Below are 25,401 nucleotides of genomic sequence, written 5' to 3' on the forward strand. Positions count from 1 at the left end.
TATCATTGGTTAGTCTAGTTGTCGCTTTATCCACCTAAGTCATTTTATTGGACTGTAGCAACGAAGCTAGCCGAAGAATCTAATAAGGTTAAATAGCACTTTCTAAACGTTCTCATAAGGCGACGGAAGTAGTTGCTGAAACAAGGTAGGCGGTACCTGAGGCATCCAATGACAAGCGGCCCCTTGAGAAAGAGGGCGGCATCCCTTAAAAGCATTGTCCAATGAAAATTACCAACGCCAGATACCTAGGCAGCGCCGAGGCAGAGGGGACGATGGAGAATTTTACTGCACTGTTCGGGGCTCAGGCTGACCCACCACCGCCCCCAACCGCACTCGGCTTCGGACCAGGAAAGCCTCCACCCCCGCCACCACCTCCTCCGGGCGGGGGTCCCGGCACGGCCCCGCCTCCCACCGCAGCCACGGCCCCTCCAGGGGCGGACAAGTCAGGACCTGGCTGTGGCCCTTTTTACCTAATGAGGGAACTGCCAGGTGAGTGTGCGGACTTACCAAAGACAGTCAATCAAATCTTAGAGAGGAGGTGCTGGGCGTGGTTCTCAGCCGGCTAGCGGAGATGTCAGGTAACCTAGGAAAGGCAGACCCAGACTGTGGAGCCTTAAGTCGGAAGGGTTGTTAGGAATCACAAGCAGAGGGATGACTTGAATTCAACCAAATGGCGGGGGAGAGGGACTGTGCATCTCTGTGACTATCCTTAGCGCCATGTCCAGGCTCTGTCCCTGACACTGGTTTATGTCTCCCTAAAAAGATGATCCAGGACTGGGTTCGATGGCTCATGCCTGTAATCCCAGCACTCTGGGAGGCGGAGGCGGACCAATCACCCAAGGTCAGGAGTTCGAGACCAGCCCGATCAACATGATGAAACCCCCTCTCTACTAAAAATACAAAAATTAGCTGGGCATGGTTGCGTATACGTTAGTCCCAGCTACTCAGGTGGCTGAGGCAGGAGAATCGTTTTGAACCCGGGAGGCGGAGGTTGCGGTGAACCTAGACTGCTCCACGGCAGCCCAGCCTGGGCGATAGAAGGAGACTCCGTCTAAAAACAAAAGATCCAGGAGATCCAGGGTTTCAGTTTGGAACTTGAGAGGCCTGATTTAATATCTTTGGGGACCCAAAGTTTTAATTTTGCTGTTGGTTTGGGGCAAGTTACCATTATTCCTTCTAAGGTTCTGGCGTTTCCTGGTCTGTTCAAAGAAGGGATAAAAATCGAGGCCGGGCGCGGTGGCTCATGCCTGTAATCCCAGCACTTTGGGAGGCCGAGGCGGGTGGATCACGAGGTCAAGAGATCGACACCATCCTGGTCAACATGGTGAAACCCCGTCTCTACTAAAAAATACAAAAATTCAGCTGGGCATGGTGGCGTGTGCCTGTAATCCCAGCTACTCAGGAGGCTGAGGCAGGAGAATTGCCTGAACCCAGGAGGCGGAGGTTGCGGTGAGCCGAGATCGGGCCATTGCACTCCAGCCTGGGTAACAAGAGTGAAACTCCGTCTCAAAAAAAAAAAAAGAATCGAACCAAACTCTTTTCATTCAAAAATGTATTTTGTTGAGTACCTATGTACCAAGCACTTTTCTAAATGCTGGAGATACGGTTATGAACAAGACTGACAAGATGCTTGCCTTTTTTGGAATGTACATGTCAGTGGAGGAGGCATTGTAAACAAGATAATATCAGTAAGTGGTTAATGCTAGGAGGAGAAAACATGATAAAGAATTGAAAGGGGCCAGGCGTGTTGCTCACACCTGTAATCCCAGCACTTTGGGAGGCCCAGGCAGGAGGATCCTTTGGGTCCAGGAGTTTGAGACCAGCCTGGGCAACATGGTGAGACCCAGTCTCTACAAAACATGCAAGATTAGCCAGGCATGGTAGTGCATACCTATAGCCCCAGCTATTGGGGAGGCTAAGGGAGGAGATTCTCTTGAATTCGGGAGGTAGCGGCTGCAGTGGACCAAGATAGTGCCACTGCAGTCCAGCCTGGGCAACAGATGAGACCATCTCTCAGAAGAAAAAAATGTTGAGGGGCAGAACTACTTTAGCTAGAGTGACCAGAGTTGCTCTTTCCACGTAGCTAACATTTGAACTAGAATGTAAGCATAGACAAAGGGCCAGCTATGTATGGACAGGAGGGAGAGATAATTTTAGATACAAGTAATGAGGTCAGAAACCCTGATGTGAGAAAACGCTTAGAATGTCTGAGGGACAGAAAATCAGTTAGACTCCAGTGAAGTGAACAAAAAGAAAGAGTTTTAGGAGAGAGAGACAAAAGGAAAGGTGGGAGAGTTAGGCAGAGGCCTTTATAAAGCAATAAAGGCATTTAGATGGCAAATACCAAAGGAAGCCATTTAAAAAAAAATTTATACAGGCAAGTTCTCACTGTGTCACCCAGGCTGGACTGCAGTGGCACAATCATAGCTCACTGTAACCTCGAATTCCTGGGCTCATGCTGTCCTCCCAGCTCAGCCTCCCAGGTAGCTAGGACTACAGGCATGCGCCACCATGGTTAGCTAACTTTTAAAAATTTTCTGTAGAGACAGGGTCTTACTGTGTTGCCCAAGCTGGTCTTGAACTCCTGGCCAACAGCAATCCTGCCTTGGCCTTCCAAAGTACTGGGATTATAGACGTTAGCCACTGTGCCCAGCCAAGGAAAGCCATTTTAACACAGGAACTTGGTCAGATTTACTTATTTATAATCATTCAAGCAGCCATATGACAAATAGAAAGTGGGGAAGTCCAAAGTTACCACTCAGTAGTCCAGGAAAATGATGGTTCAAACCAGGGCATAGCAGGGCATAGAGAAGTAAATGGATACAGGATGTTAGAGGTAGAGCTGATGGGGATGAAAAGTTGAATATAGGGCCAGGTGCTGTGGTTCACGCCAGTAATCCCAGCACTTTGGGAGGCCAAGGTGGGAGAATTGCTTGAGCCCAAAAGTTTGAGACCAGCCTGGGAAACATAATGAGACCCATCTCTGCAAAAAAAAAAATATATATAAATTAGCTAGGCATAGTGATGTGTGCCTGTAGCCTCAGCTACTTAGGTGGCTGAGGTGGTAGATTCACTTGAGCCCAGGAAGTTGAGGCTGCAGTGACCCATGATCGCACCACTGCACCCCAGCCTGGATAATAGGGGAAGAAGTGAAAGAGAAAGTAAAGTGAAAGAATGATGGTTTCTTAAGTTTTCACCTAGAATAATTAGGTGTATGGGTATGGAGACTTGGAAGATGAGGAAGGAACAAGTTCGAAGAGGTAGAAATCAAGTTTTCTGGACATGTTAGGTCTCCAAGATGCCTTTCTTTTTTTTTTTTTTGAGACGGAGTTTTACTCATGTTACCCAGGCTGGAGTGCAATGGCGCGATCTCGGCTCACCGCAACCTCCGCCTCCTGGGTTCAGGCAATTCTCCTGCCTCAGCCTCCTGAGTAGCTGGGATTACAGGCACGCACCACCATGCCCAGCTAATTTTTTTTTGTATTTTTAGTAGAGACGGGGTTTCACCATGTTGACCAGGATGGTCTCGATCTCTTGACCTCGTGATCCACCCGCCTTGGCCTCCCAAAGTGCTGGGATTACAGGCTTGAGCCACCGCGCCCGGCCTCCAAGATGCCTTTCATTATCTCAAGTCTTATTTCCACATCATGACTTGAGGGAAATAACAACAAATATTGTTATGGTACTCTGAAGTTCACGACACACTGATATGTAGTAGTATTTAATAGTTAGAATAGCCCTTTGAGGTAGGCATTGTTATCTACATTTTATAATTGGAAAAACAAACAGAGAACTTGCCATCCCTTTGGTTAGTCAGTGGTTGATGGCCACGAGCAGTTTCTTTTAATCTTTCTTTTGCCTTCCCTATTCTGATTGTAACTATTTATATAATAGCTATAGTCAGTCGACAAATACTGAATATCTGTTCTGGGCAAATGCAGGGTGTATGAGAAGGGTGAGAAGGAGGAAGAGACTAGTAATGCTGGTCATTGCTCTTCAAGTTTAGTTCGGAATAAGATTTGTGGTTTAAGGATAAGTGACTATATTTCTTGTCAATTCCATCTCATTATTCTGTGCTCATGCCTCACAACAGCAATTAATAATATCTTAGCCATCAATATTAAGAACTACCTAATGGTTTTCAGTGTGTTGTTATCCAAAATGACAGCAAGAATAAGATGTCATTTGACCTAGACCTTGAATAATTCATGTTGGTGAAGAAAATTTAGGAAGAATTTTCCTAAAAGGAAATAATGTGAGGGGTATTATTTTGAAGAGATAGGGAGACCCATTTGGATGGATCAGAAATTTTGCATAGAGGAGTAGTGATTGATGAGGCCCCCAAAGCTAAGTTGGAGTAGATGTAATTAGCCTTGAGTGCCAGTCAGAGGAATTTGAGCTTTCTCCTGAGGGCGAAAGGAAACCATTAAGATTTGTGACCTGAGGAGTACTGCTTTCCAAAAATATCTGGAACATGTGGTACCATAGATTGAAATAGAGAAGCCATGAGTAATGTGGGCAAGATTTGGAATTTTTTTTTGTTATTAAGATGGAGTCTCCCTCTATTGCTCAGGCTGGAGTGCAGTGGTGCAATCTCAGCTCACTGCAACGTCTGCCTCCTAGATTCAAGCAATTCTCCTGCCTCAGCCTCCTGGTGTGCCACATCTGGCTAGTTCTTTTTGTATTTTTAGTACAGACAGCGTTTCACCATATTGGCTAGACTGGTCTCAAACTCCTGACCTCGTGATCTACCCACTTCAGCCTCCCAGAAGTGCTGGGATTATAGGCGTGAGCCACTGTACCCAGCCAAGATTTTGAATTTTAAAACAAAAAAAATTGTTTTGTTTTTTTAAATCTTGCTGGGTGCAGTGGCTCACGCCTGTAATCCTAGCATGTTGGGAGGCTGAGGCAGGCAGATGGCTTGAGTCTAGGAGTTCAAGGCTAGCCTGGGCAACATACCCATCTCTACAAAAAATACAAAAACTAGCCAGGCATGGCAGTGTATGCATGTAGTCCCAGCTACCTGGGAGGCTGAGGCAGGAAAATAGTTTGAGCCCAGGATGCAGAGATTGCAGTGCGCCAAGATTGTGCTGTTGCACTCCAGCCTGGATGACAGAGCAAGACCATCTCAAAAAATAAAAAATAATCTTTGTAGAACTAATAGTCAAAACAAGAATTTGAACTCTCATGTTAGAGTTTAGAAAAAGCACAGACTGCCTTCTCACCTGAGCCTTAAGGATAACCATCTGGAGAGGTTGGTTATCCTCAAGGAGAGCTGGTGGAGAGGAGGAAATTCAGAAGATTGTAGTGGCAAGAGGCAGTGCCCAGAGTTACGAGGAGAGATGCTGTGACATTGGGTCTCCTGCCGTTACTGTTACTCAGTCTTCTGAGTTGTTTGTCAGTAAAGGGAAGGAAAAGGATGGAGTAAGGCCTAGTGATATAGAGGGAAAGTACCTTGTTAAATATTTTATTGAGTACCTAATGTATTTACTGTGCTGGGCAGTAGCAATACATGAATGAATAAGACATTGTCTGTGCCTCCAAGGAGCTTACAGTTCAGTACCTGAGTTTTCCCAAGTGACTGATTATAAACAAGCTATTTTTGTCATTTGTGCCCTCTGTGTCTATCATAATTACAAACAAAGTTATAGTTAGCCATTTCTACCTTTGCCACTGGGTCCTTAAGTTACTAATAAATGTATATTCCTTGAAAAAACAGCCATGCAATATTTATGTGAATAATGTCTTGCATATATATAATACTTTTTTTTTTTTGAGATGGATCTTGCTCTCTTACCCAGGCTGGAGTACAGTGGTGCAATCTCAGCTCACTGGAACTTCCACCTCCCGGGTTCAAGCAGTTCTTCTGACTCAGCCTCCTGAGTAGCTGGGACTACAGGCACATGCCACCACACCTGGCTAATTTTTGTGTTTTTAGTGGAGATGGGGTTTCACCATGTTGGCCAGGGTGATCTCAAACTCCTGACCTCAGGTGATCCACCTGCCTCAGCCTACCAAAGTGCTGGGATTACACCACGTGCCAACCCTGATACTTTATACTTTTCAGTATATATTCATTTGAACCTTGGGAAAAAATGATGTATATGTAAGATAGCTATTATTCCATTCTACAGATAAGAGGAAACTGAGGCATGAAAGCCAGAATAATTCTAGTTGCCTGTTGTTTTTTTTTTTTTTTTTTTTGGAGACAGGGTCTCACACTATCGCCCAGACTGGAGTGCAGCAGCCTGATCTCAGCTCACTGCAACCTCTGCCTCACAGGCTCAAGGGATTCTCCTGCCTCAGCCTTCCGAATAGCTGGGATTACAGGTGTGCACCACTACTGCCCAGCGAATTTTTGTATTTTTAGTATAGGCGTGAGCCACTGCACCCACCCATTAGTTGACTGCTTTTTTTTTTTTTTTTTGATATGGAACTTTGCTCTGTCACTTAGGCTGGAGTGCAGTGGCGGGATCTTGGCTCACTACAGTCTCCGCCTCCTGGGTTTGAGTGATTCTCCCGCTTCATCCTCCTGAGTAGCTGGTATTACAGGTGTGTACTACCACGCCTGGCTAATTTTTGTATTTTTAGTAGAGGTGGGGTTTCACCATGTTGGCCAGGCTGGTCTCGATCTCTTGACCTCGTGATCCACCTGCCTCGGCCTCTCAAGACTGACTTCTAATCAAACATTTCTTCCTGGCTGCACACAGTGGTTCATGCCTGTAATCCCAGCACTCGGGGAAGCTGCGGTGGGCAGATCACTTGAGATCAGGAGTTCACGACCAGCCTGACCAACATGGTGAAACCCTGTTCCTACTAAAAAAAATTAGCCAGGCATGTTGGCACGTGCATGTGATCCCAGCTACTTGGAAGGCTGAGGTGGGAGAAATGCTTAAACCTGGGAGGCAGAGGTTGCAGAGAGCCGAGATCACACCTTTGCACTCCAGTCTGGTGACAGAGCAAACTCTGTCTCAATAACTAAAAAAAATTTCTTCGTTTTAGGCAAGGCATCGTACTCAGTATCATGAGGAAGAATAAAGATGTTGGTAACAAAAGTTAGGCAGTGGTAGCTAGAAAAATCTCCTGGTTCTTTTCTTATGTAAAGGTGATTAGTGTTTCTTGCTAGTACAAAAAAAATGTCCTTGACAAGACCCTTAAGTCACTGGGTCATAACTGGCCCTGTTAGCATGGTTGTTGCTGAGCTGTGAGGTAGTATTTTCCTGGCTATGCCATATAAGTTGTCACCAGTACATTTTGTGAGGAGCACTCAGAACAGCATTTACCATGAAGTAAGCATCATGTAAATCAACTCTAATCTAAGGAGAATGGAATGTCTCCTTCATTGGGCGAGCAGTTACTGTCTCTGCCCTATTGGATTTTTGCCTATTTTCCCCCTTTCCATTGGACCCTACCACTGTGTTGTATTATATTTTGTCATATTTATGATTTATTTATTTCTGCTCTGTTTCTTTAAATTTTAAAATGTTCACCTAAAAGATTCTTTAGGTTAATATATAGTCCTTCACTCTGTGGGCCTACTTTGGGGACTGATCTTTTTTATTTTTATTCTGCGTTGTCTAGGTAGCACAGAGCTCACAGGCAGCACGAATCTGATCACACATTACAACTTGGAACAAGCCTATAATAAATTCTGTGGGAAGAAGGTGAAGGAGAAGCTAAGTAACTTCCTGCCTGACCTGCCAGGGATGATTGATCTGCCTGGTTCCCATGATAACAGCAGCCTCCGCTCCCTCATTGAGAAGCCCCCTATTCTCAGCAGCTCTTTTAATCCTATCACAGGGACCATGCTGGCCGGTTTCCGCCTCCACACCGGCCCGGTGAGTCCCCTTGGAGGAGGAAGGCAAATGGGGAGGCCTAAACATGGAGATGGTTTTTCTGTCCCAGTCTGTTCCTTCATAACGGAGCAGAACAGATGATGGGAACAGGGGATTTCCTTCCTCTACTCACCTGGACCTTCCTTTGGTTCCTTCAGTTGCCAGAGCAGTGTCGTCTGATGCATATTCAGCCTCCCAAGAAGAAGAATAAGCATAAGCACAAACAGAGCCGTACTCAGGATCCTGTCCCCCCAGGTAAGAAGTACAGTAGTTCTACTCAAAGCTAAAAAAAAAAACCTGATATTCCGAATCTGGTTTGGCCTTCCATAGGTAAACCCAGTTAAGTTCCACATGGAGCCCTGGACTCCTAAATTCCCCGAAGAAACCAGTGTACTGGGGTCTCTTGGGACTTATCACAGGGACTCTAGCAGCACTTCTGTATCCTTTCTGACCATTTGGACAAAAGCAGTTGCCCCTGACTTGGGATTTTCCTGTCGTCTGCAGTGTTCCTAACAGGAGAGGATTTTGAGCTCTACAGGTGATAGGTACCTAATGTCTCCTACAGAAACACCATCTGACTCAGATCACAAGAAGAAGAAAAAGAAAAAAGAAGAGGATCCTGAAAGGAAAAGGAAGAAGAAAGAGAAGAAGAAAAAGAAGGTAGAGTAGAGGCCTATTGCCACAAACCAGTGAGTTTCCCCATATCTCACCTCTGTCCTAAATAGAGTTCTTTCCCTCCAGTTGGACCCAAGATCGAAAACCCAGGGCAGGTTGCAGGTTTCTCCTGTTCAGCCTGATCAAAGCCAAGGCTAGTTCCTAGTTGTTCTTACCTCTCCTCCTTTCTCCCCCAGAACCGACATAGTCCAGACCACCCCGGTATGGGTAGCTCCCAGGCCAGCAGCAGCAGCAGCCTACGCTAACAGGACCACTGGACTCTTTGCCAGAATGGCCTTTCCTGCTATATTGAACCCGCTGACAAAAGCTGCCTTCCAGCCTCTTGGACACTGCCTTGGGAGCATCCTGCAGCTGGGACAGAGGCCAGCTCTGTTGGTCTCAGTTGAGATTAAGTACATTATGAGAGAGAGGGACATGCTTTTGTAGGCTCATCCCTGTTGGCTTTCTCATGGATATCTCTTCCTCTTCAGGAAGCTTACGATTTTCTTCTCTCTCTTTTGTGCAATTTGTCTGATTTAGGACTTGTGTGTTTTTTCTTAAAAAAAAAAAAATTACATTTATCAAACTGGCTGAAGTGTGACTACTTAAAAGGTATGTGCCTTTCTGTGAGTCAGGATTTAAGACAAGACTTTGCTAAGACAAGGGGATTTGGGTCTTGTCATTACATTATCTCACTAGCAGGCAGGGAAACAATCAAAATGAAAAGTGAGCCAAGCTTACTAATACTCCACAGCAGACACATAACACTCTGCCCGTTACATTGAGAACCAAGTGCCTAGGTGATCAGGCTCTATCTGAAGAGCTGATCCAGGTAGGGCTCAACAGTGTGTTCTAGGTCAATTTTGTGTTGAAACAGAATAGTCAACCGAAAACACGTGGACAGTCACCGTGTACTTCAACAAGATTGGTTCTTAGGTCAGAAGCCTGTGATATTTTGTAATGAACTTCTGGCAAGCAAAGGTAAATGCTTCTCTTCTCTTTATAAGAACTTTTGACCTGCCTCATTCCTAAGTTAAGACACTAAAGTTACTAGCTGATGTTAAAACATTTCTAAAACAGTAACAAAAGGTAGCCTAACTATCAAAATGTAAACAAAACAACAAAAAAAGACTTTAGTTTTTGCAGCTGGTTAGGTAACTAAACATTCATGAGAAAACCTGAATTAACGTAATCTGACCTTAAATTTAAATCTGTTGCCGTGAAAGCCAAAGTTGTTCCTGAATCAGTGGGTGGAAAACCACTCATTCCGTTAGTTTTAATCCAGGATTTCAGAATAAGAGTTTGGTTTTTTTGGTTTTTTTTTTGAGATGGAATCTCAGTCACCCAGAAGTGCAGTGGCATGATCTCGGCTCACTGCAACCTCTGTCTCCTGGGTTCAAGTGATTCTCGTGCCTCAGCCTCGCAAGTAGCTGGGACAAGTCTGTGCCACCACACCCACCTAACTTTATTTTGGAGATGGTGTCTCACTCTGTCACCCACACAGGAGTGTAGTAGTGCAGTCTCAGCTCACTGCAACCTCCGCCTCCTAGATTCAAGTGATTCTTCTGCCTCAGACTCACAAATAGCTGGGATTACAGGCACCTATGACCAATGCCCAGCTAATTTTTGTATTTTTAGTACAGATGGGGTTTCACCACGTTGGCCACTGTTAAACTCATGACCTCAGGTTATCTGCCCACCCCAGCCTCCCAAAGTAATGGGATTACAGGCATGAGCCACTGCACCCAAATAAGAGTATATATTCTTAAATTTTGAGTAATTAAAGAGTTCTGGTTAACTGCTTGAAATTTAGTGTCTAAGGGTACCTATTTAAAATTAGAACACAGCTTTTGTCCAATAGAAGGCAATGTATCTAACTGAACTGACATCCATATTTAGTTAACCTTTCACCAGGCTTTCACACCTGTTACTCTCTCATCTTTGGCTGATTCCAAAATTAGCTTTACTTTCCAGAGACTAAATTCTATATTAAGAAACAATTGTTGCTGGATACAGTGGCTCATGCCTGTAATCCCAATGCTTTGGGAGGCCAAGGCAGAAGAATTGCCCAAGGCCAGGAGTTCGAGATCAGCCTAGGTAAAACTGGTAGAGAGCCTATCTCTACAAAAAAAAAAAAAAAATTAGTTAGGCATGGTGGCATGCAGCTGTAGTCCTAGCTTCTCAAAAGGCCAAGGTGGGAAGATCCCTTGAGCTCAGGAGTTTTGAGAGTCTAGTGAGCTGACTGTGCCACTGCCCTCCAGCCTGGGCAACCAGAGTGAGACCCTCTCTTAACAAAAAAAGAAGAGACAACTTTAAGAGTTCTCTAAGCTTTCAAATAACAAGCACCTTTGGTGGTTTCAAGAGACTTTTTTCAGGAATTTTTGAATTAAATCACCCAAATAAAAACAGGACCTGTTTGTTTTTAGAGATAAGAGTCTCTGTGTTGCCCAGGCTGATCTGAGATTGCTGGGCTAAAGTGATTCTCCTGCCTCAGCCTCCCCCAGTGCTGGGACTACCGCAGGTGTAGTCCCAGGTGTAAGCCACCGCACCAGGTCTCTTTATTTTTTTAGTTGTTGTTTTAAGTGGCTATTTTCATTATAGTCTTGCCTACAGATGGGCTGGGACCAGAGAAGCTTATGAGGTTGTCACTCTGATAACTTTCCCCCAGAGATCGTTCACCCTGTCTCAACCAGACAAAATAACACAACTCAGGGGGCGCTGGTTAGATCAGGATTTCTTTTTATTCCTTGTTGGTTTAAAATGGCTAATCAGAATAAAAACTAAAAGGGCCTCTTTGTGGAGGCTGGGATCTCCCCTATTTAGAGGTTAGAACCCAGGTATCCCCTCTACCCAGCACCATAGTGAGGTGGGCTGAGGGGTAACCCCCAAGGGACAATTGGAGGGGCCTAGGCCTGCCACTCCTTCTCTCTATCCCATTTTTGGCATGTGATGAAAAATATTGCTTTTTGGATTCTTCTCTCCTGGCCTTGGATTTTAAAATCAAGTTAACTGTGTAAGCTAGGGGAGGCTCCAAGGGGCTAGCAGAAGGAGCCCACTCTAATCCCTCTATCTCAAGGAGGGGATTATCCAATATTGTTTGAGCTAGGCCAAGTTATTTTCCTGATCTTCCCCGACCACCACCAGTGTCTTGAAGTTTTGACCCCTTTCGTAGGGAAACTAAATGCCAGTGAGCCTAGAAAACTAACTCTCCTCTCCAAGTCCTTCCCTCTTGTGACCAAAATCCCAGACTCCCCTCTCCCCAGGCTTCTTCCTAATCACACTTAGCACCAACAGAGGATGCTATTTCCTTAGTAACTGGGACAAATGAGAGGGAACCACAGGGAAAAGACCGATGTCTCCCCTCTTTTCCTGCTGGTCTGAGGAATGGGAAGAATAAGATCCCCCTCCATATATGTATCCCTCCCTCACTTTCCCATCCCAGGATAGATATATAATTTCTTTGATATTTATAATATATATATATATATATTATATGTACACACACACCTGGTAACGCAGAAGAGGAAAAAAATAGAATCCGTAACAATAATAAAAAAAATTATTTCTGGTTTAAAAATGATCTGGTTCCCTCCAGGGCGAGCAATTGCACAAATGTCCACTGAGTCTGGTCCAGGGATCAAGGAAGGGAAGGTCTTGAAAGAGAAAAGGGGGGTTGCTACCCCAGTCTCAGGGCCCCAACTCTCCAACTCCCCAAGCCCACTGCATTTTAGAAAACACTCCTCATCCTCTTGGAATCGGTGGTTTAAAAAATGTCCATGCAGGGGAGGGGAGCCCCTTGAGGGAAGGAAGGTGGCCACCTGGGGCCCTTTGGTGTAGGCGCAGAGGCGATGGGGAGGGGAGGCGCCGAAGGCTCACACCGAAATCTCATAGGTGGTACCACCAACCCCTGACACCTTCTTGACTCCTCCCCTCGTGGGGCTACTGAGAGGTGGCTGGCCTGGGCCAGGGGTGGCTGAGCCTAAGCTCTTGGGCTGCCCATTGGATTTGCTGTAGGCAGTCTTCAGCTGTACTTCATCTCTGTAAAGAAGAGACGAGACAGGTGTCAGGAAATGGGATACAAAACATAGCAAAGGGAGATGGGTTCACAGAACATGTTTTCTATATCCATACTTTCTTACCTAGGCGTTCCCCTTTATTGCCTTGCTTCAAATAAACCTGATTCCCAGTCTCTCCCATTTACTACTACTCTCTAGTAACAGCTATTGCATACACTCCCAGGCAAATACTTTTAGGAAGATAGAATTATAGAAAAAGTATTAATCTTCAGTCTCTTAATATGAATTGCCCATGAAGGCAGCTGGAGTCAAAGTGAAAATACAGGTCCCCCTACATTAGAATGTACAACAGAAGCCCCGATACCTTTTGCAGAGCACTATGCTAATTTTAAATTGGCTAAGGGTCAGGAGGGTACTAATACTTACTTGGGTGTCAGTAATGGCTGCAAGGCCACTTCTTCTGTCTCAGAGACACCAGGATGGGCTTTTTGGCTGCTGTATGACATCGATCGGCCCAGGTATGGAGCCGTTGGGCCTGGTTCAGGGGACCCTACTCCCCGGCCCCTTAGCGCATCTGGCTTGCCAAAACGGGGGGCAGCTGGGCGTCCCAGTGGAGTCTTGCCCAAAGGTGATCTCTTTGAATCGTCTGAGGAGGAACTTGTACGAGGGGCATGGCCTGAGCCTGGTGTTGACTGAATGCCTGAGTCCCCCAAGCCTGGTTCTTCCTCACGGCCTGGGAGTGGGGGTGACTGGCGCAGCAACTTCTCTCGTTCCTGGAGGGAGGCCACAATGTGGCGCGACAGATTGTCGTAACGAACTGGTGAGGGCTCTCGGTGTGCTGGGCCAGTAGGCACCAAACGTGGGTGCCTCTCAGCTTCCCGTTGCTGGGCCAGCCTGGCTGACAGGAAGGGAGAGGTATAGCCTAAAGGTGGGTCTGGCTCAGGCCCTGCCTGCACTGACTCAAAATCAGGGCTGTCTGAAGGTGTGAGCAAGCTGTCATAAGATAGGCTTCCATTGCGTGTCTGGTTGGCCAGGCTCTTATAGGAAGTGGAGGTGGTGCCCTCTGAACGAATGGACTGCAGCTGGCCCAGCTCAAAGCCTGTGCCCTGCGCTGACTTGAGGCTGGAGGAGCGTGAACCACTGGATAGTGGATCGAAGTGAAAACTTTTGCCAAAGGTAGGCGAACGGAAGCTCTCTGGTTCCAAGCTGGGCTCTGAGCGGTAGCTGGGTTGACGGCTGCTCTCTGCAATTGAGGTTGGCTCCTTCAAGCTGTCCCCACGACTCAACTGAGGAAGAAAGTAAAGCAGGCTCTTAGTGCTCCTCTTGTGACAGAAGCTAGACCCCAGAGTCCAAGGAGTTGGTCAAAAACAGTATTTATTCTGTGTCAATACTATGCTTAGAACTCTTACATGCATTATCTAGGTTAATCCCTAAAGAAAAACTGAGTTTAAACAAATTTCATCTCATTTTCAGATGCAGAGAACAAGGCTTAGAAAAGCTGAGTATCTTGCTCGTGGGCCGAACTGAGTTGTAAACTCAGATCAAACACAACTCTATTATGCTATATATCCCAGTCTGATAAAAGACATACTATCGAGGCAATTCAGTTCCACAAATGCCAACAGTCAAATATCCTTTGTTTTCTTCTCTTCCATTCTGCCTTTTCCTCCCCCAATCTTGTTTTTCCCCAGAACAGTTGGCATGTTTTTGTTTTTTTTTCTTTCTGAGATGGAGTCTTGCTCTGTTGCCAGGCCAGAGTGCAGTGGCGTGATCTCGGCTCACTGCAACCTCTGCCTCCCAGATTCAGGCGATTCTCCCGCCTCAGCCTCCTGAGTAGCTGGGACTACAGGTACCCGCCACCACACCCAGCTAATTTTTATACTTTTAGTAGAGACGGGGTTTCACCTTGTTGGCCGGGATGGTCTCAATCTCTTGACCTCATGATTCTCCTGCCTCGGCCTCCCAAAGTACTGGGATTACAGGTGTAAGCCATCGTGCCTGGCCAGTTGTCATGTTATTGCCCACCTCTTTAAGACTACTCATTACCTTGGCGCTGGAGGAATGCGGCATGGCAGCTGATGTACTGCTGCTACTGTAACCCGGCCGATACTTGTACATGGTAGGTGTCGGGGGGCTGTCCTTGCCCAATAAGCTGCTATCTGCAAGAAAAAAGGCCAAGGCAGCACTACTTTACAAGAGGTTTTTTTGGTTTAAGAGACAGGGTCTCACTCTACTACCAATGCTGGAGTGCAGTGGCATGACTATAGCTCAATGGAGCCTTAAACTCCTGGGAGCCTACCTAAGTCTCCTGAGTAGCTGGGACTTCGCATCTGCCACCATGCCCAGCTAATTTTTTTTTTCTTTTGTAAAGGCAGGGTCTGGCTACATTGCCTGGGGTGGTCTTGAACTCCTGGGTTCAAACGATCCTTCTGCATTGGCCTCCCAAAGTGCTGAGATCACAGGTGTGAGCCACTACATCTAGCCTATGAGTTGTTCACTTTACTGCCTAGGTTTCCTTAAGTACAGGGAGAAGACAAGGCAGGCACAGATATACCCTTTGCTGAAATCAAGACTAAAGATTCACACCAGCCCAGAACTCAGGGTAGGTAAATGCGCCAAAAAGGTCCTGTGATGTTCTCTGCTCTGCCTAGAGGCTGACCATTTCCCCAGCAAAAGTCCCATTTACTGCCAATAGCTAAATGGCATCTCTTCTTTTCCAGCTGCAGAGTGGCACAAGTACCAACTGTAAGGTGTTTTTCCACAACACGAGTGTTATCTCCCAGCCCTGGCATGTCCTCTACAGCTAATAAGTAACCTCAATCCTGCCTCTAGTTCTAGTATCTTGCAAATCAAGGCAGCCCTTACCCTCATTAGTGGCCAGGCCGAGATGTGTTCGCAGCCCCGTGTAACGGCTCAGGTCTGGCTTAGGAGGAGGTGGAGGTTCAGCATCTGCAGACTGGCTCTCTGTTATCTCCAGGCTTCCCTTAGACTGGATTGATGAGGGTAAGAAAAATCAGATTTGGAGATTTAGCATTATGACAACTCAAAGTATTAAACTGGTATAAGAGAAAGGTATGTGGGAGTCAATTCTCATGTCTTTTTTTTTTTTTTTTTTTTTGAGATAAGGTCTCAAGCTGTTGCCCAGGCTGGAGTACAGTGGCACACACAATCATGGCTCACTGCAGCCTGCAACTCCTAAGCTCAAGTGCTCCTCCCACCTCAGCCTCAGAAATAGGATTACAGGCACATGCCACCACACCCAGTTAATTTATTTTGTAGAGATGGGGGTGGTCTTGCCATGTTGTCCAAGCTGGCCTCAAACAATCCCCCCTCCTTGGCCATCCAAAGTGTGGGATTATAGACATGAGTCACTGCCTAGATTTCTAAATGAGACTGGAAGACAAGATACAAGAATCAGTTTGGGTGCAGTATTAGATGAAAAAAACAATTTTTTTTTTTTAAATGGAGTCTAGCTCTGTCACCCAGGCTGCAGCACAGTGGCATGATCTCGGCTCATTGCAACCCCTGCCTCCCAGGTTCAAGCGATTCCTGTGCCTCAGCCTCCCAAGCAGTTGAGATTACAGGGGTGTGTCACCACGCCTGGCTAATTTTTTTTTTTGTATTTTTAGTAGAGATGGGGTTTCACCATGTTGGCCAGGCTGGTCTCAAATTCCTGACCTCAAGTGATCCATCCGCCTGGCCTCCCAGAGTGCTGGGATGACAGGCGTGAGCCACTGCACTCAGCCAAAAAAGTTTTCCATTTTTTAATTTTAGGTTTTTTTAGAGATGGAATCTCACTATGTTGTCCAGGCTGGTCTTGAACTCCTGGACTCAAGCAATCTTCCCACCTCAGCCTCGCAAAGTGCTGGGATTATAGCCATGAGCTACCGTACCCGGCAGAAGGAGATTTTTAAAAAGCTTTAATTCTGTCACTTATTTGCCCATTTCAACCAACAACTACTTGTTGAACTCCTCCCATCTACCTGTAAGCTGCTATGTTAAGTCCTATGAAGACATGGAAATGAATGGATTCATTTTCTATTGTTAAAATCTAATTAGATCTAAACTTAAAATCTAATGGAGAGCCAAGTACAGTGGCTCATGACTGTAATCCCAGCACTTTGGAAGGCTGAGGCGGGTGAATCACTTGAGCTCAGGAGTTCGAGACGAGCCTGGCCAACATGGGAAAACCCTGCCTCAACTAAAAATACAAAAATTAGCCAGACGTGGTGGCACATGCCTGTAGTTCCAGCTACTCAGGTGGCTGAGGCACAAGAATTGCTTGAACCTGGGAGGCAGAGATTGCATGCAGTGAGCTGAGATTGCACCACTGCCATCCAGCCTGGGCAACGGAGCAAGACTCCATCTCAAAAAAAAATCTAATGTAGAAAACATGATTTGTATTTAAGTAGTTTAACACAAAGCAGTAAGCAATAAGCACTATAAGAAATGGGCCAGGCATGGTGGCTCACACCTGTAATCCTAGCACTTTGGGAAGCCAAGGTGGGCAGGATCACCTGCAGTCAGGAGTTTGAGACCAGCCAAGCCAACATGGTAAAACCCCATCTCTACTAAAAATTAGCCAGGCAAGGTGGCAGGCACCTGTAATCCCAGCTGCTCACGAGGCTGAGGCAGGAGAATTGCTTGAACCCAGGAGGTGAAGGTTCTGGTGAGCCGAGATTGCCCCACAGCACTCCAGCCTGGGCAACAGAGCAAGATTCTGTCTCAAAAAAAAAAAAAAAAAAAAGAATAGAAAAGAAAAGAAAATGTAAACTAAAGCAAGCTTCCATTTCTTTACCTTGGGTGAGACCTCCTGTTACCTAGCTTGATTTCCCTGAATTCCTCACCTTTGTTCTCCTCAGCTCTCCCTGGATGCCATTATCCATGATCTTCACAGTTATCTGCCCATCTGAAACTTCTGGTCGAAGGAAGGGAGGTCTGATTACAATTGTCTTCTCTTTCTTTGGTCTCCCCAAATACCTAAGTGTCGAGAAAGAGAGCTTTCATTCATTTAAACTACTGTTTCTGTAAAACATTTTTATTAGGTAGGTGCAAAGATAACTGCACCAACCTAATACAAATACAAGAAAACAGTCCTACCTGGCCATTGTAAAGATTGGCAATAAACAGATTTATTTGATTCTGTGAAGGACTGCAGCAAGACCAGGCCTTTGTGAGCAGGTACTTAGCTCAAGGAACGTACTTTAGAGTATATCTTATTCATCCTCAATTCTCAAAGGAGACTAACCTTAATACCTGAAGAATATCAATGGATTTCAGTGTCCACTAAACCAGGGATCCCCAATCCATGGGCTTCAGAACAGATGCGGCTGGTAGTCTGTTAGGAACTGGGCCACACAGCGGGAGGTGAGCAGTGGGCCAGCAAGCATTCAAGCATTACCACCTAAGCTCCGCCTCCTGTCAGATCAGCAGAGGCATCTAAGCTCTGCTTCCTGTCAGATCAGCAGAGGCATTAGATTCTCTTAGGCGCACAAACCCTAGAACCCTATTGTAAACTACACATGCAAGAGATCTAGGTTGTATGTGCAAACTCGGCTCACTGCAACCTCTGCCTCCTGGGTTCAGGCAATTCTCCTGCCTCAGCCTCCCGAATAGCTGGGATTACAGGTTAATTTGAACCTCACTTCCCAATGCAGAATAAATTGCTTCCTAATCAGTGTTCCCATAGTGTTGTACAAAGACCTGACCTCACTGTGTTACAGTTCCTAGTTCCTAGTCTCACTCATTAGACTGTGAGTTCTCAAAGGCAGAAGCTATCTTTTAAACATCACTGCATCTCTAGCACTTACTACCGTTTTGGCATAGTTGTTTTTAACTGACTCTATAGCTGAGGATGACGACAAGAAAGATGATTTCCAAGCTCCCCTTTGCAAAACAGTGTAATTACATGTCTGGCTAATTTTTCTATTTTTAGTAGAGATGGGGTTTCACCATCTCTATGTTGGCCAGGCTGGACTCAATCTTCTGACCTCAAGTGATCCACCTACCTCGGCCTCCCAAAGTGCTGGGATTACAGGCATGAGCCACTGCGCCCAGCCATGAAAATCTAATGGCTGATGATCTGAGATACAACAGTTTCATCCCGAAACCACCCACCCCAGCCTCCATCTGTGGAAAAACTGTCTCATGAAACTGGTCCCTGCTGCCAAAAAGGTTGGGGACCACAGCACTAAAGAATGGGCATGTCTCTCCCCTGAAGGTACTTACCATTCTAAGATAGAGAACCCTTCCTAAAGGCTGTCTCCTACCAGGCCCCTCCTTTACCAGAACAAGCCCAAAGAAGATAAAAGTTCTGACCAATGGTAAACACTAGACTAAAGAGATAGGTGTACCTGGGTGCTGGAGAACTGCAGAGAACACGGCTGACATTGTTACAGCAGCCATTGGTGAAGGGGTTCACACCTCCCCGGAATTTACCCGTAACCTAGAGGGAGGAAGAAAATACCAGGTCAGAAGATGAGACCTTGACTTCCAAAGGCCAAAATACAAATCTATTACCAATTATTGTGCACTCACTATCGGAGGCATACAGAAATGAGTAAAACACAAGCAGCTTATATATGTGATGGTTAAGAGCAGGGAATCTACAGTCAGGGTCCTTAGTTCAAATCCTAGGTCTACGTCATGGCTGCTGATCCAAAACCTCAGTTTCCTCATGTAAAATGGAATAAGCCGCTTTCCAAATATTGAAAACTAAGATAATGTACATAAGAATAAGCAATTAAGGGCCAGGCCTGGTGGCTCACACCTGTAATCCCAGCACTTTTGGGAGGCTGAGGCAGGTGGATCACCTGAGGTCAGGAGTTCGAGACCAACCTGGCCAACACGGCAAAACCCCATCTCTACTAGAAAAAAAAATACATAAAAATTAGCCGGGTGTGGTTGGCAGGCACCTGCAATCCCAGCTACTTGGATGGCTAAGGCAAGAGAATTGCTTGAAGCCAGGAGGTGGAGGTTGCAGTGAGCTGAGATCGTGCCACTGCACTCCAGCCTGGGTGACAGAGCAATACTCTGTCTCAAAAAAGAAAAAAAAAAGCAATTAAGGTTAGCTACTATTACATGCACAGAAATCACTGCTTTCCTGTAAGCAGCACTCTAAGTTTCTTGAGGGCTAGCCCAAGTCTTCTGTTGTTTCTATAAACTCAGAGCCTAAATTCTCCAGTACACGGTGGGCATATAGCAAATGCCTGTTAACTAAAAAATGGCCTCAATTCTTACATGGCCTCTATGTTTACATGAGCAACTAAGACTGCCTCACTCCCTACCATTAATCTCTACATAATCATGAGAAGTATTCATTAAGCTTCTATTTGTGAAAGCACTACATTGTACACTAATCAAAAAGCTTAAGAGACATGCCCTGCTCTTCAGGGGTCTCTCATCACTTCTCCCCATACCTGTTCATTGGTTGTGCGTCCCCTGGCCACCAGCACCACGTGAAATCCCGTGAGGCCAGCTACAGGGATGAAGAATAAGCCAGCCACACACATTACTGCCATTCTGATGACAAACAATCAAGGAGAACAGAGCGACATGATCTCACTTTCCCCAGCCCCTATTGCAGCCATTTTCCCTTTGGCCCTCATTCCTCCCCCTTCCAATCCCACAACTTAAAAGGCCTTGAAGGATACGTGACAGCCGTGCGGACCCCTGAGAGTTCCTCTATGTGGTAGAGGACATAAAGGAGGCCAAAGCCAAACACACCCATAATGTGGGCTGTCAGGGAAAGGAGGAAGAGGAAGAAATAACGGTAGTTCCGGCGACCAATACAGTTGTTCACCCACGGGCAGTGATGATCAAATTCCTAGGGACAAAAGAGACAGATGAGAGCCATCCCTGGACTATAGCATTAGATTACTTTGGTCAAGAAGAAAAGCAAATGGCAGCTAAGTTTTGCTTTTAGTAATTTATGATCATGCTCAACAATTAGTTAAAAACTAAATCTAGTTGATTTTGCTCTATAAATTTGCAAGGGAGACCTTCCAGAGGTTGGTCAAAGGCCAAGGCCAAACCAGGCATAGTGGTACACATTTGTAGTCCCAGCTACTTGGGAGGCTGAGGTTTCAGCCCAGGAATTCAAGGCTCGAGTGAACTATGATGGCTGTGCCTGTTAATAGCCACTGCACTGGGCAACGTGGCAAGACCCATCTCTAAAAAAATGAAAAGGTCGGCCGGGTGCAATGGCTCACTCCTGTAATCCCAGCACTTTGGGAGGCCAAGGTGGGCGGATCACGAGGTAAGGAGTTCAAGACCAGACTGGCCAACATGGTGAAACCCTGTCTCTAAAAAAAAAGAAAAAATGAAAAGGCCAAGGCCGGCTCTCAAAGTGTATCCTGTGTGACCAAGGAACTCTAAAAGTGACAAATGTCAGAGGGTTTGCAAAAACATCAAGATTGATGAGAAAAGAGCATTGGAAGGAAGATTTTTGCTTACGGCTATGTGAAAATGGAATGGAAAAAGGACAAGGGATGCAGAAGGACAGGCAGGAAGAGAATTACAACAGACACAACGGCATGATTTTGTGGAAGAGAAAACACAAAGCCAGGACAAACAACCAAAAATGAGCCAATGGACAGAGGCTAGAACTATAAATCTTGCTGTCAAGAGAGCCTATGCTCTGCCGGTGCAATGGCTCGTGCCTGTAATCCTAGTACTCTGGGAGGCCAGGGCATGAGGATGACTGGAAGCCAGGAGTTTGAGACCAGCCCAGGCAACACAGTGAGACCTCATCACTACAAAAAGTAAAAATAAATAAAAAAGAAAGCCTATGCCCACATGGAATTAAAACTTCTCAGGCCGGGCGCGGTGGCTCAAGCCTGTAATCCCAGCACTTTGGGAGGCCAAGGCGGGTGGATCACGAGGTCAAGAGATCGAGACCATCCTGGTCAACATGGTGAAACCCCGTCTCTACTAAAAATACAAAAACATTAGCTGGGCATGGTGGCGCGTGCCTGTAATCCCAGCTACTGAGGAGGTTGAGGCAGGAGAATTGCCTGAACCCAGGAGGCGGAGGTTGCGGTGAGCCGAGATCGCGCCATTGCACTCCAGCCTGGGTAACAAGAGCGAAACTCCGTCTCAAAAAAAAAATTCTCTACCGCAATAATACTTACGCTCTGCCTCTCATGTCATTACTAATACCATTTGACAGGGCTGGACCATGTGGCCAACATAGTTGGATAAGGCTATGCTACATCCAAAGCTAAGAATCTATTATATAGTTAGGATGAAGACAACGACGGTTAAGGATGAAGTCTTATCCCACCCAGGGTGCTTACCTCCACACAGTTGTCACAGACACTGCAGTGGGAACATCGAGGGGGACGGTAGAAGCGGCAGGTGGCACACCATTTCATGCGCACCTGGATGCCCTTGATCTCCACTGTTTTGTAAAGAGGAGCTCGGAAATCATCTTCCTTGTCCTCATCCTCCTCAGCTGTAGAGAGGAAAGGTCAATTAAAAACAACTATGCCAAAACGGTAGTAAGTGCTAGAGATGCAGTGATGTTTAAAAGACAGCTTCTGCCTTTGAGGAATTCACAGTCTAATGAGTGAGAGACTAGGAACTAGGAACTGTAATACTGTGAGGTCAGGTCTTTATACAACACTATGGGAACACTGATGAGGAAGCAATTTATTCTGCATTGGGAAGTGAGGTTCAAGATAAAATGACTCAGGAGGTAGCCCTCATGCATGTGCTGGTGTATCTGGTTTAAGTATTATGAATAAATTTTAAAGAAATAGTTTATATATCAAAGCACATACATAATGAGTTTGCCTGAGTTCAGTATCTACATTTACATGAGTGAACTATAGCAATCCAAGAGAGAAACTAACATCAACCTTTTTTTCCAGGCACAAATCCTTTGCCCAGCCAGGCATCATGGCTCATGCCTATAATCCCAGCACTTTGGGAGGCCAAGGAGGACAGACTGCCTTAGCTCAGGAGTTCAAAACCAGCCTGGACAACATAGTAAAACCTTGTCTCTACTAAAAACACAAAAATTGGCCAGCCATGGTGGCACGTGCCTACAGTCCCAGCTACTCAGGAGACTGAGGCAAGAGAATTGCATGAAACCAGGAGGCAGAGGCTGCAGTGAGCTGAGATCATGCCACTGCACTCCAAGATCACACCACTGCAACAGAGTGAGACTTCATCTTTTAAAAAAAAAAAAACTTCCTCTAAAATGTCTTCTCTTGTTGCACAAGCATAAAAGGACATTTATGCTTGTGCAAAAACTACTACTAAAATATGTATATATATATAGAAAATTGATTTTTTCTAGATATATATACATATTTTAGTATTATTTGATTGATTTTAAATCAATTTTCTATATATATACATATTTTAGTAGTATTTGTTGCACAAGCATAAATGAATGCCCTTTCTCTCAACTTTCAGCTATCAGAAACCCACTGATAAAGACATTATTTGCCTTCTCATCTACAGTTAGCAATTTTTTTTTTTTTTTTTTTTTTTGAGATGGATTCTTGCTCTGTCGCCCAGGCTGGAGTGCAATGGCAGAATCTTGGCTCCCTGCAACCTCTGCCTCCCAGGTTCAAGCGATTCTCCTGTCTCAGCCTCCTGAGTAGCCAGGACTACAGGCACGCACCACCATGCCCGGCTGATTTTTTATATTTTTAGTAGACATGGGGTTTCACCATATTCCTCAGGCTGGTCTCGAACTCTTGAGCTCAGGCAACCCACCTGCCTTGGCCTCCCAAAGTGCTAGGATTACAGGCATGAGCCACCACACCCAGTGCAATTTTTATTTTTTATTAACCTAGAAAAAAAAAAATACATGTGGGAAGGAAAAATTAAAATAAATGATAGTGTGGGATTAAACATTTTCAGCCCAGGCACAATGGCTCACGCCTGTAATCCCAGCACTTTGGGAAGCCGAGGAGGGCAGATCATCTGAGGTCAGGAGTTCGAAACCAGCCTGGCCAACGTGGTCAAACTAAAAATACTAAAAATACAAAAAAATTAGCTGGGTGAGGTGGCAGGCACCTCTAATCCCAGCTACTCAGGCGGCTGAAGCAGGAGAAACGCTTGAAACTGGGAGGCGGAGGTTGCAGTGAGTTGAGATCACACTACTGCACTCTAGCCTGGGCAACAAGAGCAAAACTCTCTCTCAAAAAATAATAATAAAAATTAATTTTTCAAATTTTACTGATTTCTTTACCTAGCATTTTTTCATATTTACATTGCAAGAAATGTTAAGTAAAAAACTATATAGCCAGGTACAGTGGCTCATGCCTGTAATTCTAGCACTTTGGAAGACCAAGGAGGACAGATCACTTGAGGCCAGGAGTTCAAGACCAGCCTGCCCAAAATGGCTAAACCCTGTCTCTACAAAAAATACAAAAATTAACCAGAGGTGTTGGCACATGCCTGTAATTCCAGCTACTTGGGAGGCTGAAACAGGAAAATGGCTTGAACCCAGGAGGTGGAGGTTGCAGTGAGCCGAGGTTTATGCCACTGCACTCCATCCTGGGTAACAGAGTGAGACCCCGTCTCACAAAAACAAACAAACAAACAAACAAAACCACACACACACAAATATATGCTGCACATACATGGTATACATAAATACATACATTTTTTTAAGTCTTCAAAATATTGCAAGGATATATACCACAATATAATAGTAGTTAGCTCTCGTCTGTGAAATTATAGGTAATGTTTTGTCTTTTTTATACTTTGTACATAATGAATGTGCACTACTTATTAAAATCTTTAAATAAAAGATTTTTTCATTTGGCTGGGCACAGGATCTCATGCCTGTAATCCCAGCTCTTTGAGAGGCCGAGGCAGGTGGATCACCTTGAGGTAAGGAGCTACAGAAAAGCTTGGCCAACATGGTGAGACCCTGTCTCTACTAAAAATACAAAAATTAGCCGGGTGTGGTGGTGAGCTCTTATAATAGGAGGCTGAGGTAGAAGAATCACTTGAATCTGAAAAGCAGAGGCTGCAGTGAGCCAAGATGGCTGCCTTCCAAACCCTTCTAAACTCCAGCCCGGGCAACAGAGTGAGAATCCATCTCTAAAAATATATTTCTTTTTCTTTTAAAAAGAAAAAATTCAAATGCTATTTTTTTTTTAAAAGAGGGTCTTGCTCTATCACCCAGGCTGGAGTACAGTGCTGCAACCACAGCTCACTGCAACCTTGAACTCCTGGGCTCAACTGATTCTCCAACCTCAGCCTCCCAAGTAGCTAGAACTGCAAGTGGGCGCCAGCATGCCCAGTTGTAATGTTCCTTATTTTGAAATGTCTGATCCTTCCACATCATCATATCTACCAGAAGTGATCCCTTTGATTACTTTCACAACTTATCACAATGTATTTATTTATAGAGGTGCCTTCCCTACCTTCCTTTCTAGACTGAGCTATTTGAAAGGAATGGCCTTTTATTTTTTAAGATGGAGTTTCACTCTTGTCTCCCAGGCTGAAGTGCAAGGGCATGATCTTGGCTCACTGCAACCTCCACCTCCCGGGTTCAAGCAATTCTCCTGCCTCAGCCCACGAGTAACTGGGATTACAGGCATGTGCACCACTATGCCTGGCTAATTTTTGTATTTTTAGTAGAGATGGGGTTTCACCATGTTGGCCAGGCTGATCTTGAACTCCTGACCTTGAGTGATCTGCCCCGGCCTCCCAAAGTGCTGGAATTACAGGCATAAGCCACCACATCCAGCCAGCAATGACCTTTTTAAAAGCATCACCCCAAAAGACCATGATAGTGCCTTCCATATTACATCAATAAATATTTGATGAATGAACATTAAAGTCTCATTAAAATAGCCTTCCTTGGCTTTAGGGACACAAAGTTCCTTTCCCTCACTTAATCTTTGTAAGAGAAGTCACAAATGAAG

General features: G+C 45.4%; 2 protein-coding genes across 5 annotated transcripts in view; one reads left to right on the top strand and one right to left on the bottom strand.

Annotated features, from left to right (window-relative positions):
- Positions 1-116: 116 nt before the first annotated feature.
- MED19 (mediator complex subunit 19) lies at positions 117-9,079 on the top strand. The gene is made up of 5 exons (XM_032283348.1): positions 117-489; positions 7,582-7,838; positions 7,994-8,090; positions 8,401-8,495; positions 8,687-9,079. The coding sequence occupies exons 1-5, from the start codon at positions 222-224 to the stop codon at positions 8,753-8,755; spliced, it is 786 nt and encodes a 261-aa protein (XP_032139239.1). The 5' UTR covers positions 117-221; the 3' UTR covers positions 8,756-9,079.
- A 2,126-nt stretch (positions 9,080-11,205) lies between these two features.
- ZDHHC5 (zinc finger DHHC-type palmitoyltransferase 5) overlaps positions 11,206-25,401 on the bottom strand; it is a 33,818-nt gene continuing 19,622 nt past the window's right edge. For 2 of the 4 annotated variants that reach the window (XM_032283352.1, XM_032283355.1), the window contains 9 exons: positions 21,802-21,959; positions 20,158-20,330; positions 19,924-20,026; positions 18,859-18,950; positions 17,353-17,485; positions 15,371-15,494; positions 14,552-14,664; positions 12,932-13,791; positions 11,206-12,527 (listed from right to left, as the gene is read on the bottom strand). In XM_032283352.1, coding sequence (XP_032139243.1) covers positions 12,362-12,527; positions 12,932-13,791; positions 14,552-14,664; positions 15,371-15,494; positions 17,353-17,485; positions 18,859-18,950; positions 19,924-20,026; positions 20,158-20,330; positions 21,802-21,959 — 1,922 coding nt within the window. In that variant the 3' untranslated portion in view covers positions 11,206-12,361. The remainder of the gene's footprint in view (positions 12,528-12,931; positions 13,792-14,551; positions 14,665-15,370; positions 15,495-17,352; positions 17,486-18,858; positions 18,951-19,923; positions 20,027-20,157; positions 20,331-21,801; positions 21,960-25,401) is intronic. The other 2 variants (XM_032283353.1, XM_032283354.1) reach the window with 1 other exon arrangement.

Source organism: Sapajus apella, unplaced genomic scaffold (genome assembly GCF_009761245.1).
Source record: "Sapajus apella isolate SASKATOON/1434 unplaced genomic scaffold, GSC_monkey_1.0 scaffold14, whole genome shotgun sequence".
NCBI classification, from domain to species: domain Eukaryota; kingdom Metazoa; phylum Chordata; class Mammalia; order Primates; family Cebidae; genus Sapajus; species Sapajus apella.